The 23,711-nt window shown below is 41.7% G+C and overlaps 1 protein-coding gene across 2 annotated transcripts; it reads left to right on the forward strand.

Moving 5' to 3' along the window:
• Window positions 1–55: 55 nt before the first annotated feature.
• PLCXD1 (phosphatidylinositol specific phospholipase C X domain containing 1) lies at window positions 56–22,647 on the forward strand. 2 transcript variants are annotated; one of them, XM_063126322.1, is made up of 8 exons: window positions 56–147; window positions 459–527; window positions 7,104–7,243; window positions 8,354–8,490; window positions 9,352–9,480; window positions 18,522–18,677; window positions 20,433–20,616; window positions 21,623–22,647. In XM_063126322.1, the coding sequence occupies exons 3-8, from the start codon at window positions 7,129–7,131 to the stop codon at window positions 21,856–21,858; spliced, it is 957 nt and encodes a 318-aa protein (XP_062982392.1). In that variant the 5' UTR covers window positions 56–147; window positions 459–527; window positions 7,104–7,128; the 3' UTR covers window positions 21,859–22,647. The 2 variants fall into 2 exon arrangements, with proteins under 2 accessions (XP_062982392.1, XP_062982393.1); XM_063126323.1 differs by lacking the exon at window positions 56–147 and adding an exon at window positions 306–353.
• The last annotated feature ends 1,064 nt before the right edge of the window (window positions 22,648–23,711 follow it).

Genomic DNA, 23,711 nt, shown 5'->3' on the forward strand with positions numbered 1-23,711 from the left:
CGCAGCGGTTTTCGGAAGCGGCAGCGGCGTTGAGAGCTCGGTTGCCGGAGCCGAACAACCCTGTTGGGACGGGATGCGGACACCTTTGCGAATAGCTGCTGCGGGTGGAAAAGCCTAAGCGCGGCTCCTCAGGGGCTGATTCGAACAGTGAGTAGTCAAAACAGAAACAAAACGCTCTTTTCGTTCGGAGTGAAACGAAGATTTGGGGGCTGGAACGTCGAAACGCTGGAGTAACGTGACTTCTCTGAAAACGAGCAGATTTTTTTTTTTGGGGGGGGGAATGTTGTCACTGTTGTTTCCTGGATCGGGATGCTTTTGTTTGTTTGGTCAGGTGGCTTCTTCACCTTAAGTCGGTAAAAACAGTGCCCCACCCACCAGTTTCACTTTTGCAGTAAAAAAAACCGCAAGGGTGGGGGAGAAGCGAGAAGAGCCTGAAATATTTCTTTCTGCCCGTCTAGCCATTGAATCCTGTGCGTGTTTACTCAGAAGCAAGTTCTCGTTGAGTTCAATGAAATTTACTCCCGGAGGTAAGTGCGAACTTAAATATTTGCCATAGTTGAATACGTCAGACTTCTGTATGCAGCTCGTATTTAATTCTAGTATTAAAGCAGTAATAAGGCATAAGTGATAACGTGTTGCCTAGCTGCTTATTTGAGAACTGGGTTTTATACTTGTTCCCATTCACTTTTTATTACATTGTTTATATTTATTATATTTGTAGCACTGTAATTCATTTTTATAGTACCCTTGGAGCTTTCCACACGTGGGAGAGTTTAGCTTGCCTGCGGACGGTAGCAACAATCCTCCTGAGAGCTTTTGCTCTAAATAACTCAACGAAGTGTTACCTTGGGCTTGGTAAAATTCCTTCAGGTTCATCAGAATGGAGGTGCTAAATTCACCCCTCAAAAGATGTCCAATAGGGCTGTAAACATTGAAATTACGGGCATATTTTTTTTTCGTTTTACAGAGAACGGATGTGTTGACAAAAATAAGAGGCTCCCAAGAGAAGGGCAGCTCATCTGTTATTACAATCCTTATGTGAGCAGCGAATATATTTTTGAGCACATCCCTAAAAATGTAATGTTTGCATAAATGAGATAACCTGTATTGTATAAGTAGACTCTTCAGACTATTAGAATTGGCTTGGTGGCAAACTCAGATTTGTGCTATGCATATGTCGAAAGGCCACCCAGGCAGAGCAACCTTAGCCTTTCCGCTGTCAGATCATCATCTAGTCTCTTTCAATATTACTCACATTCCCCCTCCTTCACGTCCTGCTTCACGCCCTTGTCGTGACCTGCATTCTATCAACTATGAGGCTTTCTCTCAGTCTCTAGCCTCCTCTCTTCCTTCTGTCTTCACAGCCGTCTCCTTGGACTCAGCTGTCTCCTCCTTTAACTCCTCCTTATCTTCAACTCTTGATAATCTTGCTCCATCTACAACTCGGATAGTTCACCCTTCTCAACCCCAACCGTGGCTCACCTCTTTCCTCCGCTACCTTCGCTCTTGTTCCCGGGCAGCCGAACGCCTGTGGCGTAAGACCAAGGACTGGGCGGACTTTGTCCATTACAAATTTGTACTCTCCTCTTTCTCTTCTGCAATTTCACTGGCCAAACAGCAGCACTACTCAACATTGATCCAGTCAAATGCTAGGCACCCTCAGCGGCTCTTTGCCTCCTTCAATTCTCTTCTGAAGCCTAATCCACCCTCTCTCCCCGCCTCTCTGTCTGCCAATGACTTTGCCTCTTTCTTCAATGCTAAAATCCAAACTATACGCTCCGATCTAGCCAGCTCTGCTCCGCTTCCAGCTCCTGTTCCTCACCTGTCAGTTCCTCCTGCAACTCTCTCGGCGTTCCCTTCGGTCTCAGCTGATGAACTATCTAAAATACTGGGCTCGTCGAAGCCTTCCACTTGTTCCCGTGATCCGATTCCCTCTCGCGTCTTTATTAATCTTATCCCCGCTATCCTCCCGTCCTTGCTTCACATCATTAATTCTTCTCTGTCCTCTGGTTCATTTCCTTCTGCTTTTAAACATGCTACAGTCTCTCCCATTCTCAAAAAACCCACTCTTGATCGACTATCTCTGTCTAACTACAGACCTGTCTCTCTGTTGCCCCTTGTCTCAAAGATTCTGGAACGTGTGGTCTACTCTCGTTGTCTTGACTTTCTCTCTAGTAACTCTGCTCTGGATCCCTTTCAATCTGGATTCCGTCCTTTGCATTCCACTGAAACAGCCCTTACCAAGATCACCAATGATCTTCTCACTGCCAAGTCTAAAGGCCATTATTCCGTTCTTATTCTCCTTGATCTAACTGCGGCCTTTGACACGGTTGATCACGATCTTCTCTTAGATTCCCTCCATGACCTTGGACTCTGTGGCTCTGTCTATAACTGGTTTGCCTCCTATCTAGAGGGTCGCTCTTTCAGCGTGTCGGCTAACGGCAGCTCGTCCTCCTCTTTTCCCCTTTCAGTAGGGGTTCCGCAAGGCTCGGTGCTTGGCCCGTTGCTGTTTTCTTTATACATGCTGCCCTTGGGTAAGCTTATTCAATCTCATGGCCTCCAATATCACCTGTATGCCGATGATACACAATTATATCTCTCATCTCCGGAACTTTCTCCTGATGTCCGCGATCGTATCTCGGCATGTCTTTCAGATATCTCAGCCTGGCTGCTTCATCGTCGCTTGAAACTTAATATGGCAAAAACTGAACTGCTTGTTTTTCCTCCTAAACCTTCTCCTCACCTCTCATTCTCTCTTACTGTCAACGATGTCACGCTTACTCCGGTCAAGGAAGCTCGTAGTCTTGGCTTTATATTTGATTCCTCGCTCTCCTTTATTCCTCATATCGAGGCAGTAGCTAAATCCTGTCGTTTCTTCCTGTATAATATTGCCAGGATTCGACCATTTTTGTCTGTCTCTTCTGCCAAGACTCTCGTTCACGCACTGGTTATCTCTCGGTTGGACTACTGCAACCTTCTTCTCTCTGGCCTTCCCTCGTCTCACATCAATCCGCTGGTCTCTGTCCACCACTCTGCTGCTAAGATCATCTTCTTGGCCCGCCGCTCTGACCATGTCACTCTACTTCTGAAATCTCTTCATTGGCTTCCAATTCACTCCAGAATCCAATATAAACTTCTCCTGCTGACCTTCAAAGCTTTTCACGGTCTAGCTCCTGCCTATCTCTCCTCTCTCATCTCACACTATTGCCCCGCTTGTGCTCTCCGCTCCTCTGATGCCATGCTTCTCGCCTGCCCAAGGACCTCCACTTCCCTTACTCGGCTCCGTCCTTTTTCTTCTGCTGCCCCTTACGCCTGGAACGCTCTTCCAGAACACTTGAGAACTACCAACTCAATCACAGCTTTTAAAACTCAGCTAAAAACTTTTCTTTTCCCTATAGCTTTTAAATATTGAGTTTGTTCTGACTCTATACTGTTAGCCTCACCCTACCCGGTGCCTGTTTACACTTCCCTGTGCCTGTTTGCATTCTCTTTCCCTCCTTATTGTTTACTACAACTTTATTAGATTGTAAGCCTATGCGGCAGGGTCTTGCTATTTACTGTGTAATCTGTACAGCACCATGTACATTGATGGTGCTATATAAATAAATAAATAATAATAATAAATAATTGTCAAAGGCAGGCTGAAGGGGTTAGTAGGGGGTGGAAGAGCTTCTATGCTGGCGGGGTGACACATATGCCCTGCAGACCCGTGCCCCAGAGACCAAGTCTGCTGGTGCCATTTCCACAGGTGGTATGGGGCCAAATGGAGCATGCCAGGGATGTGTTGGGCTGGCTGTGTTCCCCTTAATCCAAAGCCCCTTTGCTGTTCTGACAGGCCCTCCAGATGTTGCTGGACTCCAGTTCCCATTGGCACCAGCCAGCCTGGTCAGTGGTAAGGGACGGTGGGAGTAGTTGTTCATCAATATCTGTAGGGTCGCAAATTGCCCACCACTGTTGTATACATTTAAATGGGTGTAAGTCTAATTTATCTAAGGCAGGATCTACACTACTGCTTTAAAACGGTTTATAACAGTAGTGACAACTGTTGGGGCCCAGGACACGCTCCAGATACAGTTTTCAAAATGTTTTCAAAGTGTCATATCCTGCTTTTTTGTAGATCTGGCCTAAGTGGCAATTTACTTATGAGAGAATGTAGATCCTATTCATTTTGTCACTTGTAATCACCCTGATCTAGAGGTTCCTGTTCATAACTACTGCCGGAACCTGCTGTTACTGCACATGATGAACCTCAGCCACCAAACAGAGGTTCAAACATGACACTGTTGGTGTTAGTCCCCTCTTGGGGGTTAGAATATAATGATATTAAATGATATTGCTGTTTTTATGCTTTTAAATTTTTGTATATTTGTTTTTAATGCTCTTTGTTTTTAACTTTTGTAAACCACCCAGAGAGCTTTGGCTATGGGGCAGTATAGAAATGTAATAAATAAATAAATTATCTGGATTCCACCCACCCTCTGCCCTAAACAGATAATCCAGCTACAATAATCTGTTCATCCTTGTATGCTCAGAACAGGTGTGTTGTTCATGAACCCCAGGCTTTTTTGTGTGTGAGTAGAGTCAGATCCAGAAACCTGCTTTGAAGCACCTACCTTACTTGCTGGATCTGGGTGACTTAAACATAGGGATGTGTGAATCAAATCAATGGTGCTCTTATGGCCTTTGTTAGAGAGGATTGTCTTACCTGGAGTAATTTTGTTTGTGTGTGTGTGTGTACACGCTTACCTGGTTGGTAAGGCTCCTCTGGAGTTGAACCTGAGCTTTGGAACTCTGTTTTAGCACTGTTGTGTTACTGGTTAGTAGCCTATGTGTGGGAAGAAAATAACCTATTTAGGAAACAATGGGCAAGGCAAGGGAGAGAGCATGTTACAAAAGTAGGTCAATAGAACATAGCCCAGTTGGAGTTAATCAGGTCACAGCTGTCAAGATCTCCTGTGTTCAGATAATATTGGCCACTAATATGGGGTCAGATCAAGATGGGTTGTATAAAGTCTAATCTGTGCTGTGTGTAAATTTGGTCCTTTTTAACCTCAGAACCTACACCAAATGGATCCGGAACAACCCAGTGGGTTACCAGTGCTAATCCAAATTGACAAACATTTAATCCCATCTGACAAGCATCACCACAGACATGATTGTAAATAAGAATCTATTTATTGTAAAAATTGCAAAATTAAACAAGCAGCATGGTGGTTATATGTATACAATCAATCTCTCTGTGGTTACAAGAAAAGGGAATGAAATGCAAATGCAAGATTAAGTAAAAGAATTGCACTTGCCAAAGCAGGTATTACAAACTTAGCTAATAATTAACAGTTTGAGCTTCTAGCATTGTTATGACTTCTCTTTATCCGCTTCTGTTTACTACTTACGGTTTAAAGCTAAACTAAAACACTTTCGACCATACTAAAACATTGTAGTTAACCCTCCCTACTTTTCCTCCGGCACACTATTTGAATCTAAAAGCTATGTTGAAGCATTACTAAGTCACTAAGTTCCTCTAGGCATGTGAAGAATAAAAGCAGAATTTAGAATGAAAGAGAACATTCAAGACTTGGAAATAATTTCAAGTTCCAGCTTCAGAAATAACTCCAAGTCCTAAAGTCTAAAAATACTCTTAAGTTCCAATTTTAGAAAAATATTCTAAGTCCCAAAGTCTAAAAGCATAAAGAGATTCATAGTTACTCAAATCCTTGGGTCCATTAATCCAAAAGTCAGAGGTGAAGTCAAAGAGAAGGGGAATAAAAATCTGCCTTGCAGCCTCTGCTACCTGTGCTTTTATACACTTGTTCTGGCCAAAGGTGGGGGTGCAATGAGAGATGAGACCACCATCTCCCAATGCAATGACATGTCTTGATAAAATAGTTAAGAGCAGAGACACCACACTGACAATAAAGGTCCGCATAGTTAAAGCAATGGTACTCCCCGTAGTAACCTACGGCTGCGAGAGCTGGACCATAAGGAAAGCTGAGTGAAGGAAGATAGATGCTTTTGAACTGTGGTGTTGGAGGAAAATTCTGAGAGTGCCTTGGACTGCAAGAAGATCAAACCAGTCCATACTCCAGGAAATAAAGCCAGACTGCTCACTTGAGGGAATGGTATTAAAGGCAAAACTGAAGTAATTTGGCCACATAATGAGAAGACAGGATACCCTGGAGAAGAGGCTGATGCTAGGGAAAGTGGAAGGCAAAAGGAAGAGGGGCCGACCAAGGGCAAGATGGATGGATGATATTCTGGAGGTGACAGACTTGACCTTGGGGAAACTAGGGGTGGCGACAGCCAACCGAAAACTCTGGCGTGGGCTGGTCCATGAAGTCACGAAGAGTCGGAAGCGACTGAACGAATAAACAACAACAACAAGTGATTAGACCACTCATTCACCAATTAGAAGTTAGGTGTCTCCCCCTCCCCAATATCTCACATGTTATACTCATGGGGTCCAGAAAACATGGCTGCCATATGGGCGTATTATCTTTATTGGTGTATTTCTGTCTAGCACATCTTCTTTGAACTCATGTTCCTCTTCGGACGTATTTGGTCATATCCTCCCAAACACCTCCTCCCGAGTGTCACGTTTGCTCAGTATTATCACCTTCCATGCCCAACTTTGACATTCTCTTATCAGCAGGTGCACACCAAGAGATGTCAAAACAAGTTTTTTTCCTCCTAGTGGACATCTGAGCATGCTCAGTTCTCTCATTCAGCTTGCTCACACACTCTCTCGGCACACTGTGGCCTTGAATGTGTTCTGAGAAGCCGCTTGTAAGTCCTGCAAGTCTTGGCTAGAGTCTTAGTTAATGGTATAAAATCAGTTCGCATAGATTCAAATTTCAACGTATTCATGCCCATGGTTCAGAGATCTGGAATATACCTCTGGGGGTCTTTCAGATATGAGACTGGGGTCTTTTAGGGGGTCTTCTTGTAAATCTCCCCCAAACCCTCACTCAAGCCATTCCACCGTTCCAGATCAAATCATCCATATTTAATGTGAAATAGCCTTCTTCATGCAGCATAATTTAATCCTTTTAGCACCAGATTAACACTGTGCTGTTAAACTGGTGTTCCTTATTGTTCTTCACCAGGAAAATCAAATGTGTAGGTGGAAAAATGAAGAAAAGCCCAAAGAAGAAATCCATTCGCCCGTGCAGCAAAGCTGATGAGTGGATGTCTCATTTACCAGAATCTCTCTGGGGCATTCCACTCTCTAACTTAGCACTTCCAGGTAAATAAAACCCTTTAAAGGGAGATTCTACTATAGTTAAATATTGTTTAACTTTCATGTTGCACCTTCTCATCTTTGACATTTGTGCAGTCTCACACATAGGATATGTACACATTCAGGCCAGATTGCAGAAGCTCCCAGAGTTTAGAGCTCCTTCTCCTCTCCTTGACTGATGCTTTTAGTACCAAAGAACTTGATGAAAGGGTTGGGTGGACACTTCATTCTCACTCATTTCCTTTTTTGCCATTTCAGAGTGAGGAGCTATTGTTTCAAAACTTCCTGTCTTTTCATTTCTGTTATTCTTGAGGAGGATTAGTGTGATGGTGGTGGTGTTGAGGGTGCAGCCATTAGATTTGATCATGAGCTTTTAGGGATCAATGGGGTCTCTTTAGAAAGTGCAAGACTGCAGGGGTAGTTGCCCAGTTGGACAGACGCTGTCTGTGCTTTATGTTTTAAGGTGCAACGGGTATGTGCAGTTTCCCAAAAATTGTATTAAAAAGGCAGGGGTATGTGGGTTAGGAAATCCCATTTTAAAGTTGCCCTTTGTGGGGGAAACACTAGAAGCCACAGTATCTGTCTTCCATGCCAACTGTACATTGACAAACCCACCAACTTTGGGAAGATATAATGGCTCTGAGCAGTGCCAGTTCCTAGTCTTTGGGCAAGACATCTTCCATGTCTACAGGAGTTCCTAGCGATGATTGATGTGCCCAGACTCCACCCCCTCCAGCTAAGAGATCCAAGAGGTGGAGTTTTGAACTCTGAAGTTGAAATCATACCTTTGTTGTCAAAACTGGAAAAAAGCTTGCTTCAGTGAAGGGGACCATGTACTGTTCACACAACCATATCCTCAATGCTGAAGGGAAAGATAAGACATACCCCTGTGGTGATTTCTATGCATTAAGACTGAGGCAGTATTTGCACAGAAGTGGGATTTGATTCCAACAAAATCCCTGTTGGGTGTTTATGCAACCTCACATTAGGGCTTGTTGTTACATGTAAACTGCTCCCATTGCTTTAGAGATGGAGTTTTGTGTAGACAGTCATAAGATTTAAGGAAGTTCAGCAAAGATTGGAACTAGTTTGACTTTCATTTTTATTCCTATTTAGGGAGTCATGATGCAATGACTTACTGCTTGGATAAGGAATCGAAAGTAAGCATAAATGAATCCAAGTTGTTGCAGTTTATGGACAAACATTTCCATTCCATAGTGCACCCTATCATTTTGAATTGGTCTATAACACAGGTAAACAAGCTTTTATGTCTTTATTTTTGACGTTTGGTTTTACAAAATTTTATTTGTTCACTTCCTTTTTTCCATTTTTGTAAGGGCCATGCTTGATCTAACATCATACAAAGACCATAAGGAGAAACGGAACAAATTTGGAAGAAAGAGTGTTAAACATTTTTTTTCTTGGCTTAAATGTGTTATGTGTTAGAACTTAACAGCATGACCCATTGGCTTAGTTCAGACATGTTTCTCTACACAGTGGGAAAACTCCACTCAGCAGTTGAGTTTGTAGGGGGATACTCACCATACAACATGTTCTAACTCCACCATTGTGTAACTGTAGGAGGCAGCATGACATTTGATTGACAGTTCATCCACTTTCCTCACTCAGTCCTCCTGATGGTATCCCATCAGCCATTGCTGCAAAAAACCAATCCCGGCAGCTCTCCTACAGTGGCACTTGCTCCTTTTGCCACTCTTGCCAGAGAACTCTGTAGCCAGTGGGAAAAGTCCATTCAATGCAACAGGAAACTCCATGGAGACCTCCACAAAACACAGCTGTGCAGGAACTCTCCTCTGCGCAGCGCGGATATTCAGCGTGGAGTGATTACTAAAAAAATAACCTCCACCGTGGGGTTGAGTTTTCCCTCTAGACAACACATTTCTCAATGATGCTGTAAAAACTCCACCATGGAGTTCTAAAACCCCCATTGAGAAATGTGTTGCCTGAACTGAGCCATTGCCGCCTTAACCCCACTTATGTATTTATTTGGGTGAAAATAGTAACTATTAAGTAAAAAAAGGGTACCACTAAAAGAAAATTAAACACATATTCTTGTAAAAATTCAGGAAACTTTGTTGTTTTTAACGATGCAGGTGCTGACAGTGTTGGAACAACTGGATGCTGGAATTAGGTATTTTGATTTTAGGATTGCTCACAAGCCTGATGATCCTTCAATGGACTTGTACTTTGTTCATATGCTGTATACAACCATCACTGTAGAGGTATAGTTGAATTCTATGAAAACAATTGTTTAAGTGAAACCACTTTGGTTGGATAGTGATCTAGCTACTATTTAAGTAACGTGGGACTTGAAGAAATCTGGGTGTGCTGTTTTATGCTATTCTTAATTCATACATTTGTCATAGCCTTGTGTGAGTGGGGGGTATTCCATGTTAAGAGGAATTCCTGCAGTTCTAGCAAAATTCTGACTCTTGGAGTGAAATGGCTGTGTCTTGGAGGCCTAAATGGAGCAGCAAAATAGCCGGTATCTTGCCTTCATAGAGGCCTTTGAGATTCTGCAGCCAGTGCGCAGTAGCAGCCTCTTGGTTTGGATTGCGCAAATTGTGCTATGCACCCCAAGCAAGAATACCTTGCATGTGAGAGCCAGCCTGGCTAGCTAGATGATTTGCTGGAGGCATTGTGCTACTGCATGCCATTGGCCATCCATATCCCCTTTGGATATTTTCTGTCTGTACAATAGTAATAGCCCAGTCCAGAAGACGTTAGTTGAGTTTAATTCCCATTAAAATGAACCAACTTATCCCATTGGTTTCAATGGCACTTAAGCATGGCTAACTTTTTCTGTACTGGGGCTGTTGTAATTAATATCATGTGCAGAATGATATTAATTACAATTGTGTTGTAAAGACACAGTGGAATGGATATTGGCTGGAAAGATGCTGTTTACGGTATATGTTTCATAGGGGTGGATGCAGATTATGTTACTTTCATGTAGTTCCAAGTCAAGTCACAATTAATTTGTCCCATTGATTTCAATGGTATCTAAAGTGAAACTCACTTCATCTGGCTCCAACCCAGTGTTGAGGCTAGAAGGGGCAGCTCTCAAGATACTATTTTGCTGGCTACCATAATTTTAATGAGATTCAAACCTTATGCGTACTAAAGATCCAGCAATGTCCATGTTGACTCAGGTATGCCACAGCAATTCCATATGGCATCCAGTTTACATATTTTACTCTGTTTGAAGAGTAACTGGTCTTGGAGTTGGTGTTGGAGTTGCCCAGGCTTTTGGTCCTGGGCGACTTCACCATTCCATTCGAGACAAGTTTGACAGGTGTAGCTTGGGAATTCATGGCATTCATGACAAACATGGGCCTATCCCAACAGGTCTCTGGACCCACACATTCCGCAGGTCACAACCTCGATACTGTTTTCAGCTCCGAACAGATGGATCTGTGGGCAGAGGTGATGAATACCTCTGTGTTGTCATGGACAGGTCATTTTCTGGTTAGGGTTAGTATCACAGCTACTATCCGCCTCTGCAGGGGTGGCGGACCTATTAAGATGGTTCGCTCTCGAAGGCTGATGGATCCTCTTGGATTCCAGGTAGCCTTAGAGGGTTCTATGGCTGGTATCGTCAACGATCCTGTTGAAGCCCTGGTCAATAGATGGAATCAAGACCTAACTAGGGCTATCGACATGATCGCTCCCAAATGTCCTCTCCGTCCTGCTTCTAACCGGGCACTTTGGTATACAGAAGATCTCAGGGAGTTGAAGCGGGAAGGACGATGACTAGAGCATCGATGGCGGAAAACTCAACTCATTTCCTACAAGACACTCTCCTTTACTCCTCACATCGAGGCAGTAGCTAAATCCTGTCGTTTCTTCCTATATAATATTGCCAGGATTCGACCATTTTTGTCTGTCTCTTCTGCCAAGACTCTCGTTCACGCACTGGTTATCTCTCGGCTGGACTACTGCAACCTTCTTCTCTCTGGCCTTCCTTCGTCTCACATCAGTCCGCTGGTCTCTGTCCACCACTCTGCCGCTAAGATCAACTTCCTGGCCCGCTGCTCTGACCATGTCACTCCACTTCTGAAATCTCTTCATTGGCTTCCAATTCATTCCAGAATCCAATATAAACTTCTCCTGCTGACCTTCAAAGCTCTTCACGGTCTAGCTCCTGCCTATCTCTCCTCTCTCATCTCACACTATCGCCCCGCTCGGGCTCTCCGCTCCTCTGATGCCATGCTTCTCGCCTGCCCAAGGACCTCCACTTCCCTTACTCGGCTTCGTCCTTTTTCTTCTGCTGCCCCTTACGCCTGGAACGCTCTTCCAGAACACTTGAGAACTACAAACTCAATCACTGCTTTTAAAACTCAGCTAAAAACTTTTCTTTTCCCTATAGCCTTCAAATATTGAGTTTGTTCTGACTCTATACTGTTAGCTTCACCCTACCCGGTGCCTGTTTACACTTCCCTGTGCCTGTTTGCATTCTCCTTCCCTCTTTATTGTTTACTACAACTTATTAGATTGTAAGCCTATGCTTCAGGGTCTGGCTATTTACTGTGTTACCTGTACAGCACCATGTACATTGATGGTGCTATATAAATAAATATTAATAATAATAATAATAATAATAATAATAATAATAAGAACATCTTTTTTTCCTATGGGGTGGTAATACGTGCCACGAAGAAAGCTTTCTTCTCTGCACACATTGTGTCTGCGAATTTGCGTCCAGCAGAACTGTTCAAGGTGGTGAGAGGTCTAACTCAGACACTTTCCCCCCTGAACCCAACTTCAGAGCCTTCAGTAGTTTGCTGTGATGCCTTTAACAATCATTTCACAGATAAAATCTCTTGGATAAGAGCCAACTTAGATGCTGTCATTATAGCTGAAGCTGACAATGGAGTGTCCAGCAACTCAGCAAGTAGGGTTACACTAGATCAGTTTCAGTTGGTGAGTACCGAGGATGTGGACAAGCTGCTTGGACGAGTGAGGAAGACAACTTGCCCTCTTGATCGCTGTCCTTCATGGCTGGAGAGGCAGTTAGACAACAATTGCAGCATATTATTAATGCATCTCTCAGAGAGGGGAGTTTTCCATCATACTTTAAAGAAGCTGTAGTACGGCCACTTTTAAAAAAGCTCTCCCTGGACCCCCTTGACCTTAATAATTACAGACCAGTATCAAATCTTCCATTTTTGGGCAAAGTGATCGAGAGGGCAGTTGCCTTCCAACTCCAAGCAGTCTTGGATGATGCAGATTTTCTAGACCCATTTCAAACCAGCTTCAGAGCAGGATACGGAGTTGAGACCGCTATGGTTGCCTTAGCAGATTATCTATGCCTCAGTATTGACAGGGGAAGTGTGTCCCTCCTGGTACTTTTGGACCTCTCAGTGGCTTTTGATACCATCGACCATGGTATCCTTCTGGATCGCCTGAGGGGATAGGGAATCGGAGGCACTGTGCTTGAGTGGTTCAGGTCCTACCTCTCGGATAGGTTCCAGATGGTGATGCTTGGGGATAGCTGCTCCTCAAAGAAGGAGCTGCTGTGTGGTGTACCACAAGGTGCCATCTTTTCCTCAATGCTATTTAATATTTACATGAAACCGTTGGGAGAGATCATCCGGAGGCATGGGGCGGGGTGCTATCAGTATGCTGATGACACCCAAATATATTTCTCTATGCCTTCGACAACAGTGTCAGCCAAGGATAGTGTGTCTCCTCTGAATGAATGCTTGGAGGTGGTAATGGGCTAGATGAGGAAAAACAAACTGAAGCTGAATCCAGACAAGATGGAGGTGCTTGCTGTCAGAGGTCATAACCTGGCTTTGGAGGTGTGTCAAACAGTTCTGGATGGGGATACACCCCCCCCGAAAGACTGTGTTCACAGCTTGGGGGTGCTTCTGGATCTGTCGCTCCAAATGACAGCCCAGATAGATGCGATGGCCAGGAATGCCTACTATCAACTTCGGCTGATACGCCAACTGCGCCCCTTCCTAGAGTCAGAAGACCTAAAGACAGTTGTGCATGCGCTGGACACTTCGAGGCTCGACTTCTGCAATGCGCTCTACATAGGGCTACCTTTGTGCCTAGTCTGAAAACTTCAACTAGTTCAAAATATGGCAGCCAGGTTGGTCACAGGTCCACCTAGGGGTGACCACATTACACCAGTCTTAAAATCTCTTCACTGGTTGCTAATTAGTTTCCGAGCGAAGTATAAAGTGTTGGTTATCACCTTTAAAGCCCTACATGGTTTGGGTCCTGGCTACCTGTGGGATCTCCTTCTCCCGTCCAATCCGCCCAGCACACTCAGGTCCTCTGGGAAGAATTTACTCCAGCCAACAAAAACAAGGCTGACAACTATTACCCAGAAGACCTTTTCTTCTTCTGCTCCCAGTTTGTGGAATGGCTTGCCAGGAGAGATTTGTCAACTTAACAGTCTTCCAGAATTTAAGAAAGCCATAAAGACTGATCTCTTCCGGCAGGCCTACCCAGTTGAATTTTAAGATGCTTTTTTTAATGGTGTGCTGCTTTTAATGATGCACTGGTTTTAAAAATTTGAATTAGTTGTATGCATTTTATAGTGTTTTTATTTGTGTTGTACCCCACCTCGATCCAGAGGGAGAGGCGCGTAACATATTATTATTATTATTATTATTATTATTATTATTATTATTATTATTAGATTAAGCAACAGGTTAAGCAAAAATCACAGTATACAGACACTAGTAACCTTAAGTGTTCAAAATATAAATCAACTTCTCGGAATCGCGTGACTAGGTTTGGAAAGGATGTGTTAAAATACATTTGTGTTTTTATTGGGCTGATTTATTAACCTTCTCGATTTAGAGACTTTGGAATATTGGATATTATTATTATTATTATTTTAAAAATGAGATTCTGGCATATTTAGGTTGCCATACAACCTTACCCAGGAGCAAGCCCCATTGAGCTCAGTGAGTAGATACTTATAGGAATGCATAGTCAGTCTCCAAAGCGGTCTTTAAGTGGATTAGAAACACTGTCCAGAGATTCGATCTGTCCTTGCTACCTATGAACAATTTAATGGAAAAATGGGATTCTGCTTTTGTTCACTGACCTATCCGTCAGTGCAGATTCTAATGCAGAGGTTAAAGCCCACTCAATTCCCCTCCCCCAGCTGCATTGTCCTAAGTGCCTACGATCAACTTTACAACGGCCCAGTTTCAAGGAAGATTTCTGCTACCATGAGTTAGTTCCAATGCACTGTTATAAGCTCCACTTGCACCATGTTTGCAAAGTTACCTACATTATATTAAAAGATGGGACCTTAGGAATATACAGTTATTGAATGAGTTTGGAAGGCGGTAGGTCAGGATATCCATCCTGTGTGGCATAAATCGGCCCATGAGTCTATTGAAATATCCAAAGAGCTCTAGTTCTTGCCATATGTATCTAATAAATCAACTTAATTTTTTTACTAAATCAAATGAGCCTATGACATCAACTAATAGTGCCATCTTACACATGTCTACTCAAATGTAAGCCCCAGGAAAGTGAGCATAAGATTGTAACCCAACTCTTGCCTAATACACTGAAATTGCAGGGTTTGAGATTTCTGTATTGCCGACAAATTGGTTTTGACCTGCAGTAACATTAGGTGCCTTGTTAAAACATTGAAATATTTATTTATTTGTTTGTTTGTTTTATTTACAGTAGTTATATACTATTCCATATCCAAACAATTTTGGAGCAGTTTATAAATATTGTAAAGAAAATAAACACAACAAACAAATATTGCAATGTTTCAACGAGGGACCTAATGTTGCTGCAGGTCAACCACAATTTTGAATAAAAGAATAAAAGCACCATATTAAAAATTACTATTTTTAAAAAAGAAGCAGAGTTCTGATAAAACTCAAGTTCTGTTAAAACCACAGCCTGTCACTCGAGGAGAGGTTTCTAACAACTATGTTTTCAGGAGGCACCAGAAGCGACACAATATTGGTTTCTGCTTGTCCTCCAAAGGCAGGGAATTCCATAGGAAGGAGGCCACCACACTGAAGGCTCTTCTCCTGGTTGATTCTAGTCAGATCACAGGTCCAGGTGGAATCACCAGGAATATGCCTTCTGATGACCTTAGTGACTGGGCAGGTTGGTAAGGGAGAAGTCATTCTCTCAGGTATCCTGGCCCCAAGTTATTTGGGGCTTTGTAGACTAGTACTAGAACTTTAAACCTGGCATGGTAGTGAATAGGCAGCCAGTGCAGTTCCCTCCGCAAAGGAGTAGCATGCTGAAAAGGGGCAGCTCCCGACAATAGCCAAACTGCTGCATTCTCAAGTAGTTCTAGTTTCTGGAGTAGCTTGAAGGGCAGCCCCGCATAGAGCGCATTGCAGTAATCCAGTCTTGAGGTTATTAATGCCTGTACCGCTGTAACCAAACTATCCCTGTCCAGGAGAGGCTGTAGCTGGCGAACCAAGTTGGTAAAAGGTACTCTGAGCTGCTGCAGCCACTTGGGACTCCAGTGACAGTGACGATGGATCTAGACTACCCCCAAACAACGAACCTGATTTTTCAGAGGGAGTGCAACCCCATCCAGAAGAGGCAATGACCCACTCACCCACAGAGCTTCTGTCTTGCCAGGATTCAGCTTCAGTTTATTGGCCCTCATCAGACCCATTAATGAGTCTAGGCACTGGTCCAGGACTTGCACAGCCTCACCTGATTCAGATGTCACAGGGAGATAGAATTGTATTGAAATAATAGTTATTGAGTGACATAATAACAACAGCTAAGCTGGGTAACATTCTTATCTTTGAATCTTGCAGGTTATTGCCCTGTTTGTTTGACATACCCAGAACTTGATGTTAATACAATTTGAGAATATGCAGCTGATGAAATATGTGCCCTTATCTTTAAAGGCCTTTTGTGCTGGGATACCTGTTTTGTTTTGTTTTCTTGTTTGTGGGTGGCTACCACTGACTCAGAATTTGGTCATGGCCAATAATGTCGTTTTCCTTGTAGCCAAAAGTGATCATTAATTCATAATAACAAGATACATTTTGACATGTGCATGGATGACAACTGCTATTATAAATTAACATATAATTTCATATCCACTTCATTATCTTTTACGAGTAGTATGAAGAAATAAATAATGTCTGGAATTTTTCCACACAGAATCTCCAGATTCTGCAGCCTGAAAATTCAATACCTGTGATGTCAATATATTTTGTAACCTCAGACAAATGCATGTAGCTTTATATACCCCTCCCTGATTTGTCCCAATTGTTCAATTAGAATTTTTTATGAGCTTTGAATTTGTTAGCTTTTAGCAACACATTTTATTCATTTCCCATCTGCCATTACACTGCAGGGGACATGTATAAACATAACATAAAAATTAAAGCCCAGAGACTAAAAAGAACAAAACATTAAAATCCGATAACTAAAATCAATTCTCAGAATCAGAATTCTAATGAAAAACACTTAAAACAGGGATTATAGAGATTAAGATATAATCAATCAATGTTAAAACCCTAGGTTTTAAACCAATGACATTTTTAATCTATAAAGCATTGGGGGGGGGGAAAGTAGGATATGAAGACAAAGGAGAGGGTAATATGATAATGACACAGGCTGGCTATTTGTATCCCCCCCCCCCCGCCCTCACTCCTTTTGGCTTCTGCGTGTTTTTAGGGTTTTTTGTACAGCTACTCCTGCATTTTCGGTAGCCTATTACTTCTGGTTTATAGCAGGGGCTACTGTTTGGGAAGCTGTAACCCTAGCTCAGAGCACTCTAGGGAGTGATTCTTAAACTGTTGCCTATGGAGTGCAGTTGGTCTCCATTCTACTTTTGGGGTTCTGTAAGATGACAATGAAAATAGCAGAAGAAAATGTTTTACAGAACAAGTATATCACAAATGCTGAATTTAAACTCTACTCCAGGGGACTGAACAGTAGTATCTTAATGCATTGGTAACATGGGATTTTCTTTTTCTTTTTTGCAAACCTAGCAATGTCCCCCATACCCTTCCCTCCTCTTCTGTGTTCAGTGCAGCTGCATCAAGATGGAGAAGGAGTTTTGAATTAAAGTTGTGATTAATTCACAAGTTTTAATTTAGATGTCTTTTAACCATTTTCCGATATGGGATCGGTGAGAAATTCACTGGTGGTGGTGGTTTTTTTTTAATAGATTAACTACTCTACTGGAACTGAATGCAGAACTAAATGCAATTTGCGGTCAGAAATCCATACATTTTTAAGCTTGCGATGAGTTCTGTGAAAGGAAACATGTGTTCAACAACATGCTCAAGTTTTAAAAATGTGCAAAAGAACACTGCGTTTCGAAAATGTGCACAGACACACTTTAATCAACGGGGGCATGTGTACAAAAATGTGTACCTTTGAAGAACGCACACAAAAATGCATATGGATTTCTGTGCAGGAAAAGTAACTTGTATAGAACAGGAATGGCACAAGTTTGCTTGGTGGAAAACCAAGAATCTTACTGGGCCCATTGATTGTTCCATCGCTAGTAGCCATAATAAAAGACTCTTTGAAGGCCTGCAAAGTTCAAGCAATCCAGTGCAGGGATATTAAGTTTGAGCATTGCTTTCCTAGGGAAACCAGCAATAAAAGGATAGCATGGATGGATCTACAATTTAAAGTAACTACATTGGGACATACTGTAAATATTAGAGCCCTGTGTAAAGTAGTGTACTTCACATTCTCTTGCTCAGTGTAAGGGGCATTACTCCTTGAGAATTGGCATATTGCTAGTACCATGTCTACTGAAGTAGAAGAATGAACAGAAGGAAAAAACTCTACTGCTAAATGTCATGAGGACAAGTTAATTACCACTTAATGGCCCCGTTCAGACAACACGCTAAACCATGCTGCTTAACCACAAAATGGTTAATGGAATGCATGCATTCCATTAACCATTTTGTGGTTAAGCAGCATGGTTTAGCGTGTTGTCTGAACAGGGCCATTGAAATTTAAAGTGGAGATTTCCAGGATTCCACATGGTAGATATTATTCCATAGTTATAATCATGTCTATTTGGATTTCTTCATGTCTCGATAATCATCAGATGCTCAGCTAATGTAAGCTAGCACATGTCAAACAGGAAAGAATATGCAAATAGGTTTCAGTTCATATGAAATATTCTATATATTGAATGTTCCTGCATTGGTAGTATGCAGCTTGGCAGCATTTGAGAATGTGGCCAATTACAGATTGTTGTTTGTTTCAATTTCCTTATAGAATGAACCAGCTATTTATTTTACTTATATCCTGTTGACTCTTTTAGCCTGTCCTATGGGATATTTTACGATGGTTGAAAAACCATCCCTGGGAGGTTGTCATTCTAGCATTCAGAAATTTTGATGGATTGGATGAAGAGAATCACTGTCATTTGGTGTCCTGCATAAAGAAGATATTTGATTCTAGACTGTGTCCTAGAAATGTAAGTTGGCATGGAATGCTTAGCTTTAAGATCTTGAGATTGTAAAAGCCTTATTCACACTGACCTGGTCAGGATGTTGCACTGAAGTAAACAGTATTGCTCATGTATAAATCTGAGCTGGGCTCTAATTGAATGAGATTCTGTACATATTAATGTGAACACCAATATCCTTTCGCAAGTAGATTTAAACAAAAAAAAGTACTATGATTCAGTAGCAGTAGTTCAGTGCTTAATTTTTAATAAGAGGAGTGCTGAGATTCAAAGCATATCAGCTGTCTTGCATGCCATGTTCCATAATCATCAGTGGATGAAGACAGGCTTTGGTTAGTCAAAAGGGGAACGAACTCATGGTATGCTCAGAGGCACTGGTCTTTATTGCTGTTTCAGCTATTCTAGGATTCAGTCCCATTATTGAAAACAGACTCCAGAGCTGAACGTCATCATACACTATGCTCTGCTGTTATTGAAATTAAGATATTAAACATTTTGGTGTGTAAACACATTTATATAGAAATTTAAATATCTGTAATATTCTTTTATATTTCAATTCCTATTTCTATTAAGAGAGTAAAAATAAAATAACATAAAAATGTTTAACTGGTAGACAACTTTAGATACTCAGTATAGTAGTCAGATGAACATCCTGATTGCAATCCCTTACGTGTCTATTCAGAAGCCTCATTGAGTTCAATAAGAGTTACTTCCAGATAATTGAGTATAGAATTGCTACCTGAATCATAACTAAGAACTATTCATGTTAGGGTCATTTGCTTCAACTTAAAATTTCCTTTCTAATTACTTAAATGCGTTACTTTAAAAATAGAACATGACAGTGCAAAGCAATAAGGACCTTTTAATGAGAACGTATAAGCTGTTCCCCCAAATAACTACCAACTTATCTCAAGTAAGTGATTTCAGGTGTGATGTGTGTGTTCAGTATTTTGTCAAACCTAAAACATGAATGATGATCAGCTCAATTGAGAGCAATATTATTTACTCATGGGGGCTCTCTGAAATTCATATTACACAATTCTATAGACTGCATCCCAAGTATATAGCCCATGGGTATATAAATGGTGGTTTTTGCTGTGATTTAAAACTGTGTGTATGTAGATGAAACAGAGTGCTCCTTTTTTCTTGAATACCCTAAGCTGGTGAACGGGCATTACCTCAGCATTGGTAACCCCCAAAACACAGAGCCTCTGTAAGGAAAATGAAAAGTGTCTCCAAGGACTTAGATACAGGTGGTGGAGTTGGTCTCCCTAGGTGGACCTGAGAAAATAATATACAAAATGGAAAGATTTCAAAACGTCTGGCTATGCTGTGAATAAAAGTAGGAGAGGAGATATGGAGTAAGGTGTGAGCTGTCCATTAATTATTTGTTTTGAGGAGAATCCTTTCCTCCATACTCTACCTCTCTTTTCCTGGGTGCTGGTGGGGTTGCTGAAGATAATGGATAACTGATTTTGCTTTAAGCCAGGTGTGGGGAACCTCCAACCCATAGGGTCTTGCTATCAGGCCCATTTGAGATTTGCAGCTCATTCTCATAAGTGACTGCTGGCATTACAGAGACGTATCTTAGGCTATTTAGCCTCTTACCTTCTTGGATTTGAAAACACAATTAGGGAAATAGAAGGTAGGAGACATGCCTTTGTAGTTGAGGTTCTGATCTATAGCATTGCCATGAGCTTGACTCACTTCTGCATTTGATTCATGTAACATGAATACAGTGTGTCAACTTACCCTGTCTTTCAGGTTGTTCCGACTCTACAGAACATGTGGTCCTGTGACTATCAAGTTATTGTGTCGTATGAAGATATTGCACAAGTAACAAAGCATTCTGAGTTGTGGCCTGCAGTTCCATACTGGTGGGGAAATAAGACTACAGCACAACAGCTCATCCAGTATTTGGAGCGGAGGAAACAGAGTGGACGCCCAGGTACTTTGTTCATTTTCGTAAGCCATGAGCAAAAACTCTGTCTGCATTGCACAGAATTTAAGTATTCAAAATGCAGGCTCTCATGTTTGGTGCCTGGTTGAATTGGTGCAGAATTTAGCTTTTATTTTTTTAATGTATAGAGGAAATTTTCTTATGTGTGAGCAGTCTTGGTAGACTGAAAAGAACAACAGTATTATTGAAAACTTTACATTTTGGCTCAGTTTCCGATTATATGCATGGGCATTTCTAGCATGGATTGGGTAAGTTTACGGAGCTATCTAGTAGACGTCTGTACAAAGATAAATGAAGTAGATATTGGAGAAAGCAGAACAAATAACTTAACCCTAGACATGTGAGGATAGCAACATGGTTGTGTTCACGCCATCTATTAGGTGGTGGAGAGCTAGTCTAGTGGACAATGTAGTACAGCTTTCCCAACCTGTTGCTCATGAGATATGGAACCACAACTCCCATCACCCCCAGCCAGCATGGTCTTGGTGGATGATGGGAGTCATAGTCCAACTGATCTGAAGGACATAAGTTGACGAAGTCTGAGATACTGAATTGCATTTGAGTCTGGGAGAAAAATATGTTTTCTACTGAGTAAGGTGATTATATGAGTCTAACTGCTCATGGAAAGCCCTTAATTTGCTGTTCGAAGAAGCCAGATGTGCTTATCCATGTCACATCCATCCCCCATTAAGTCCCCAAATCTGGCACTTGAAATGGAAAACCAGAAGATCTGCTAGTGAGTAAGTGCCCCAGTCTGCTACGTCAAGAGCTTACTTGGAAGTAATCTCTAGGTTGCTACATTTACAATGTGGATTGTAAATGTACCAAGAGCAGAAGAGGAAGTGTACTGGTAAAAACAAGTTTGCTCCTCCATGTTAAAGCAAATGAGTGAAACTCTAAGCTGGTGTGCCAGAACTGTTATTCCTACCCACAAGACGGTTAAGTTACACAAATAATATCATCAGGTGAATTTATTTGTTTCTTTTTCTTCCAGCGGGATTATTTGTTGCAGGAATCAACCTTACTGCAGAGTTGGGATATATTCTGGCACATCTACGTGGATCTCTTAGGCAAATGACCTTTAATGCTCTTCCATTCCTAAATCTCTGGATAAAGAAACAGCATCCTGGATCAAAGAAAGACTGTCTTAACATTATTGCTGGTGACTTCATAGAAAAAAATGACTTTGTGCAGAACGTGATAAGGCTTAACAAAGATCTTTTAAAATAGCTTTGCCACTTCACTGTTTTCTTCTGCTCAGTTTGGAAAGAGCATGCTGGTTGTAGCTAACTAAAGTGAGAGACACATGATATAAATAACCCAACTACCTCACAAGAATGTTGCAAAGACCTTATGTGCAGCTGACTAAGGATATGTTTAAGAACCTTGAATTTCTCTGGAGACCTTTGTTGAAAGGCCCAGTTTTTCTGGGAAGCACTTAAGGGCAATGTTCAAAATAACCAAGAATCTTAGCCATCTTCTGTCATATTTTCATATTCCCAGGCCCTGTTCCAAAATGTCTGGTGTATGCTGATGTGTCTGATTTGATCATATGCACATGCCAAATATTGGTTGACAACAATCACCTCTTTGGAGGGAAGGCAAAGCCTGGATTCATCTTCTGATAGTCCCAACTATCTCTCTGGAGATGTGTGAGGTTCCAATCCACCAAGAGGAACTATTACTGTGAAACCTTAAGCATTTGATATGACCATCCAGTGACAGAAAGAGTCATGACCCATAAGGGCAAACCCCCACAACAATCCTGGAACTGCCACCTATAGGCTTGAAATATTTTCCAGCCTTTAATATGTAACTGCAAATGTGTTTCAGTAGCTTTAATAAGTTATAACTTATTACTAATTTTCCTTTGATACTGCTCTATGCCAGAAATTGAACCAAGTGAAAAAAGTTATTTCAGAATAAGTGGATGAAGTTCTAGGCTAATTGGTAGTTACAAATCAAGATGTATATTGTTTTATGCTGGTTGATTTTATCTGTATGCCACCCTAAGATCCCAGGGTGGAATACAAATATTTTAACAAATAAGTCACTGGTTTTAGCTAGCATACACCCAAAAGTTCTTAAAAGATTCCATATGTAGAATAATTGGTTCTCTAATAAAAATATCGAAGTTGTCACTATAGTTGGTGTCTGTAGTAAGGATTAGAAAGTAGCCAGTGTATCACCAATTTTCATAATGGAAGAAAGTAATGAGTGGTTCCCCCCTGCTTCTGTATTGGGACCAGTATTATATAACTTTTTCATAAACAAACTTGAGTGAGTAGTAAGATAGTTAAACTTGCAGGTGTCACCAGATTTAGGATGGTGAAAACTCTAGCAGACTACAAAGAATTCCAAAAGGATCTCTGCAAAGTGGGTGAATAGGTTAAGCTCCAGCTACAAGCCCGGCAACACAAAACAAACCAGGCAAATTATGTTGTGTAAAACGATGCACACTGGGATAATAAATTCCAGCTTCACTATGCACTATCTCTCTGTGTGTGTGTCTGCTAAAGTGGCTGTAATGAACCAGGAACAGTTAGGTAGTTTTAAAAAGGGATTAGACAAATCCTTGGGAGATAGACCCATCAGTTGCTATTAATGGTGCCACCTAAATGGAACATGCATGGTCAAAGGAGCTTTGAATACCTGTTACTGGATGTGTGTGTGTAGAGTATTGTTCTCTTTCTCTCTTTGTAAGCTTCCTGAAAGCATCTGGGCCTTCTGCCATAGCAAATAGAATAGTAGACTAGGACTGAGTTCAGACAACACTATAACCAACAGTGGTTTAAATAGCGAACTTGGTTATTTAACTCATGGTGGGTTATGTTGTGTGAAGGGAGTTTTTTTTAACCAACGGTTGGTTATTTGGCCGAAATAACCAATGCTGTGCAGAGTTGGCTATTTGAATCACGGTTGGTTATCGTGTTGTGTGGAGGACATCATTGGTTATTTCCTTGGCCACTGTTTGTTATTTCATCAGTTGCAGTGTTACAAAGTAAGAGCGGTCAAAGTGGTGGCTGCTGCTCTAGTCCAGTCAGCAGGATAGATTCCAGCAACAATGGCTGATGGGATACTAA

Source organism: Elgaria multicarinata, chromosome 5 (genome assembly GCF_023053635.1).
Source record: "Elgaria multicarinata webbii isolate HBS135686 ecotype San Diego chromosome 5, rElgMul1.1.pri, whole genome shotgun sequence".
NCBI lineage: Eukaryota > Metazoa > Chordata > Lepidosauria > Squamata > Anguidae > Elgaria > Elgaria multicarinata.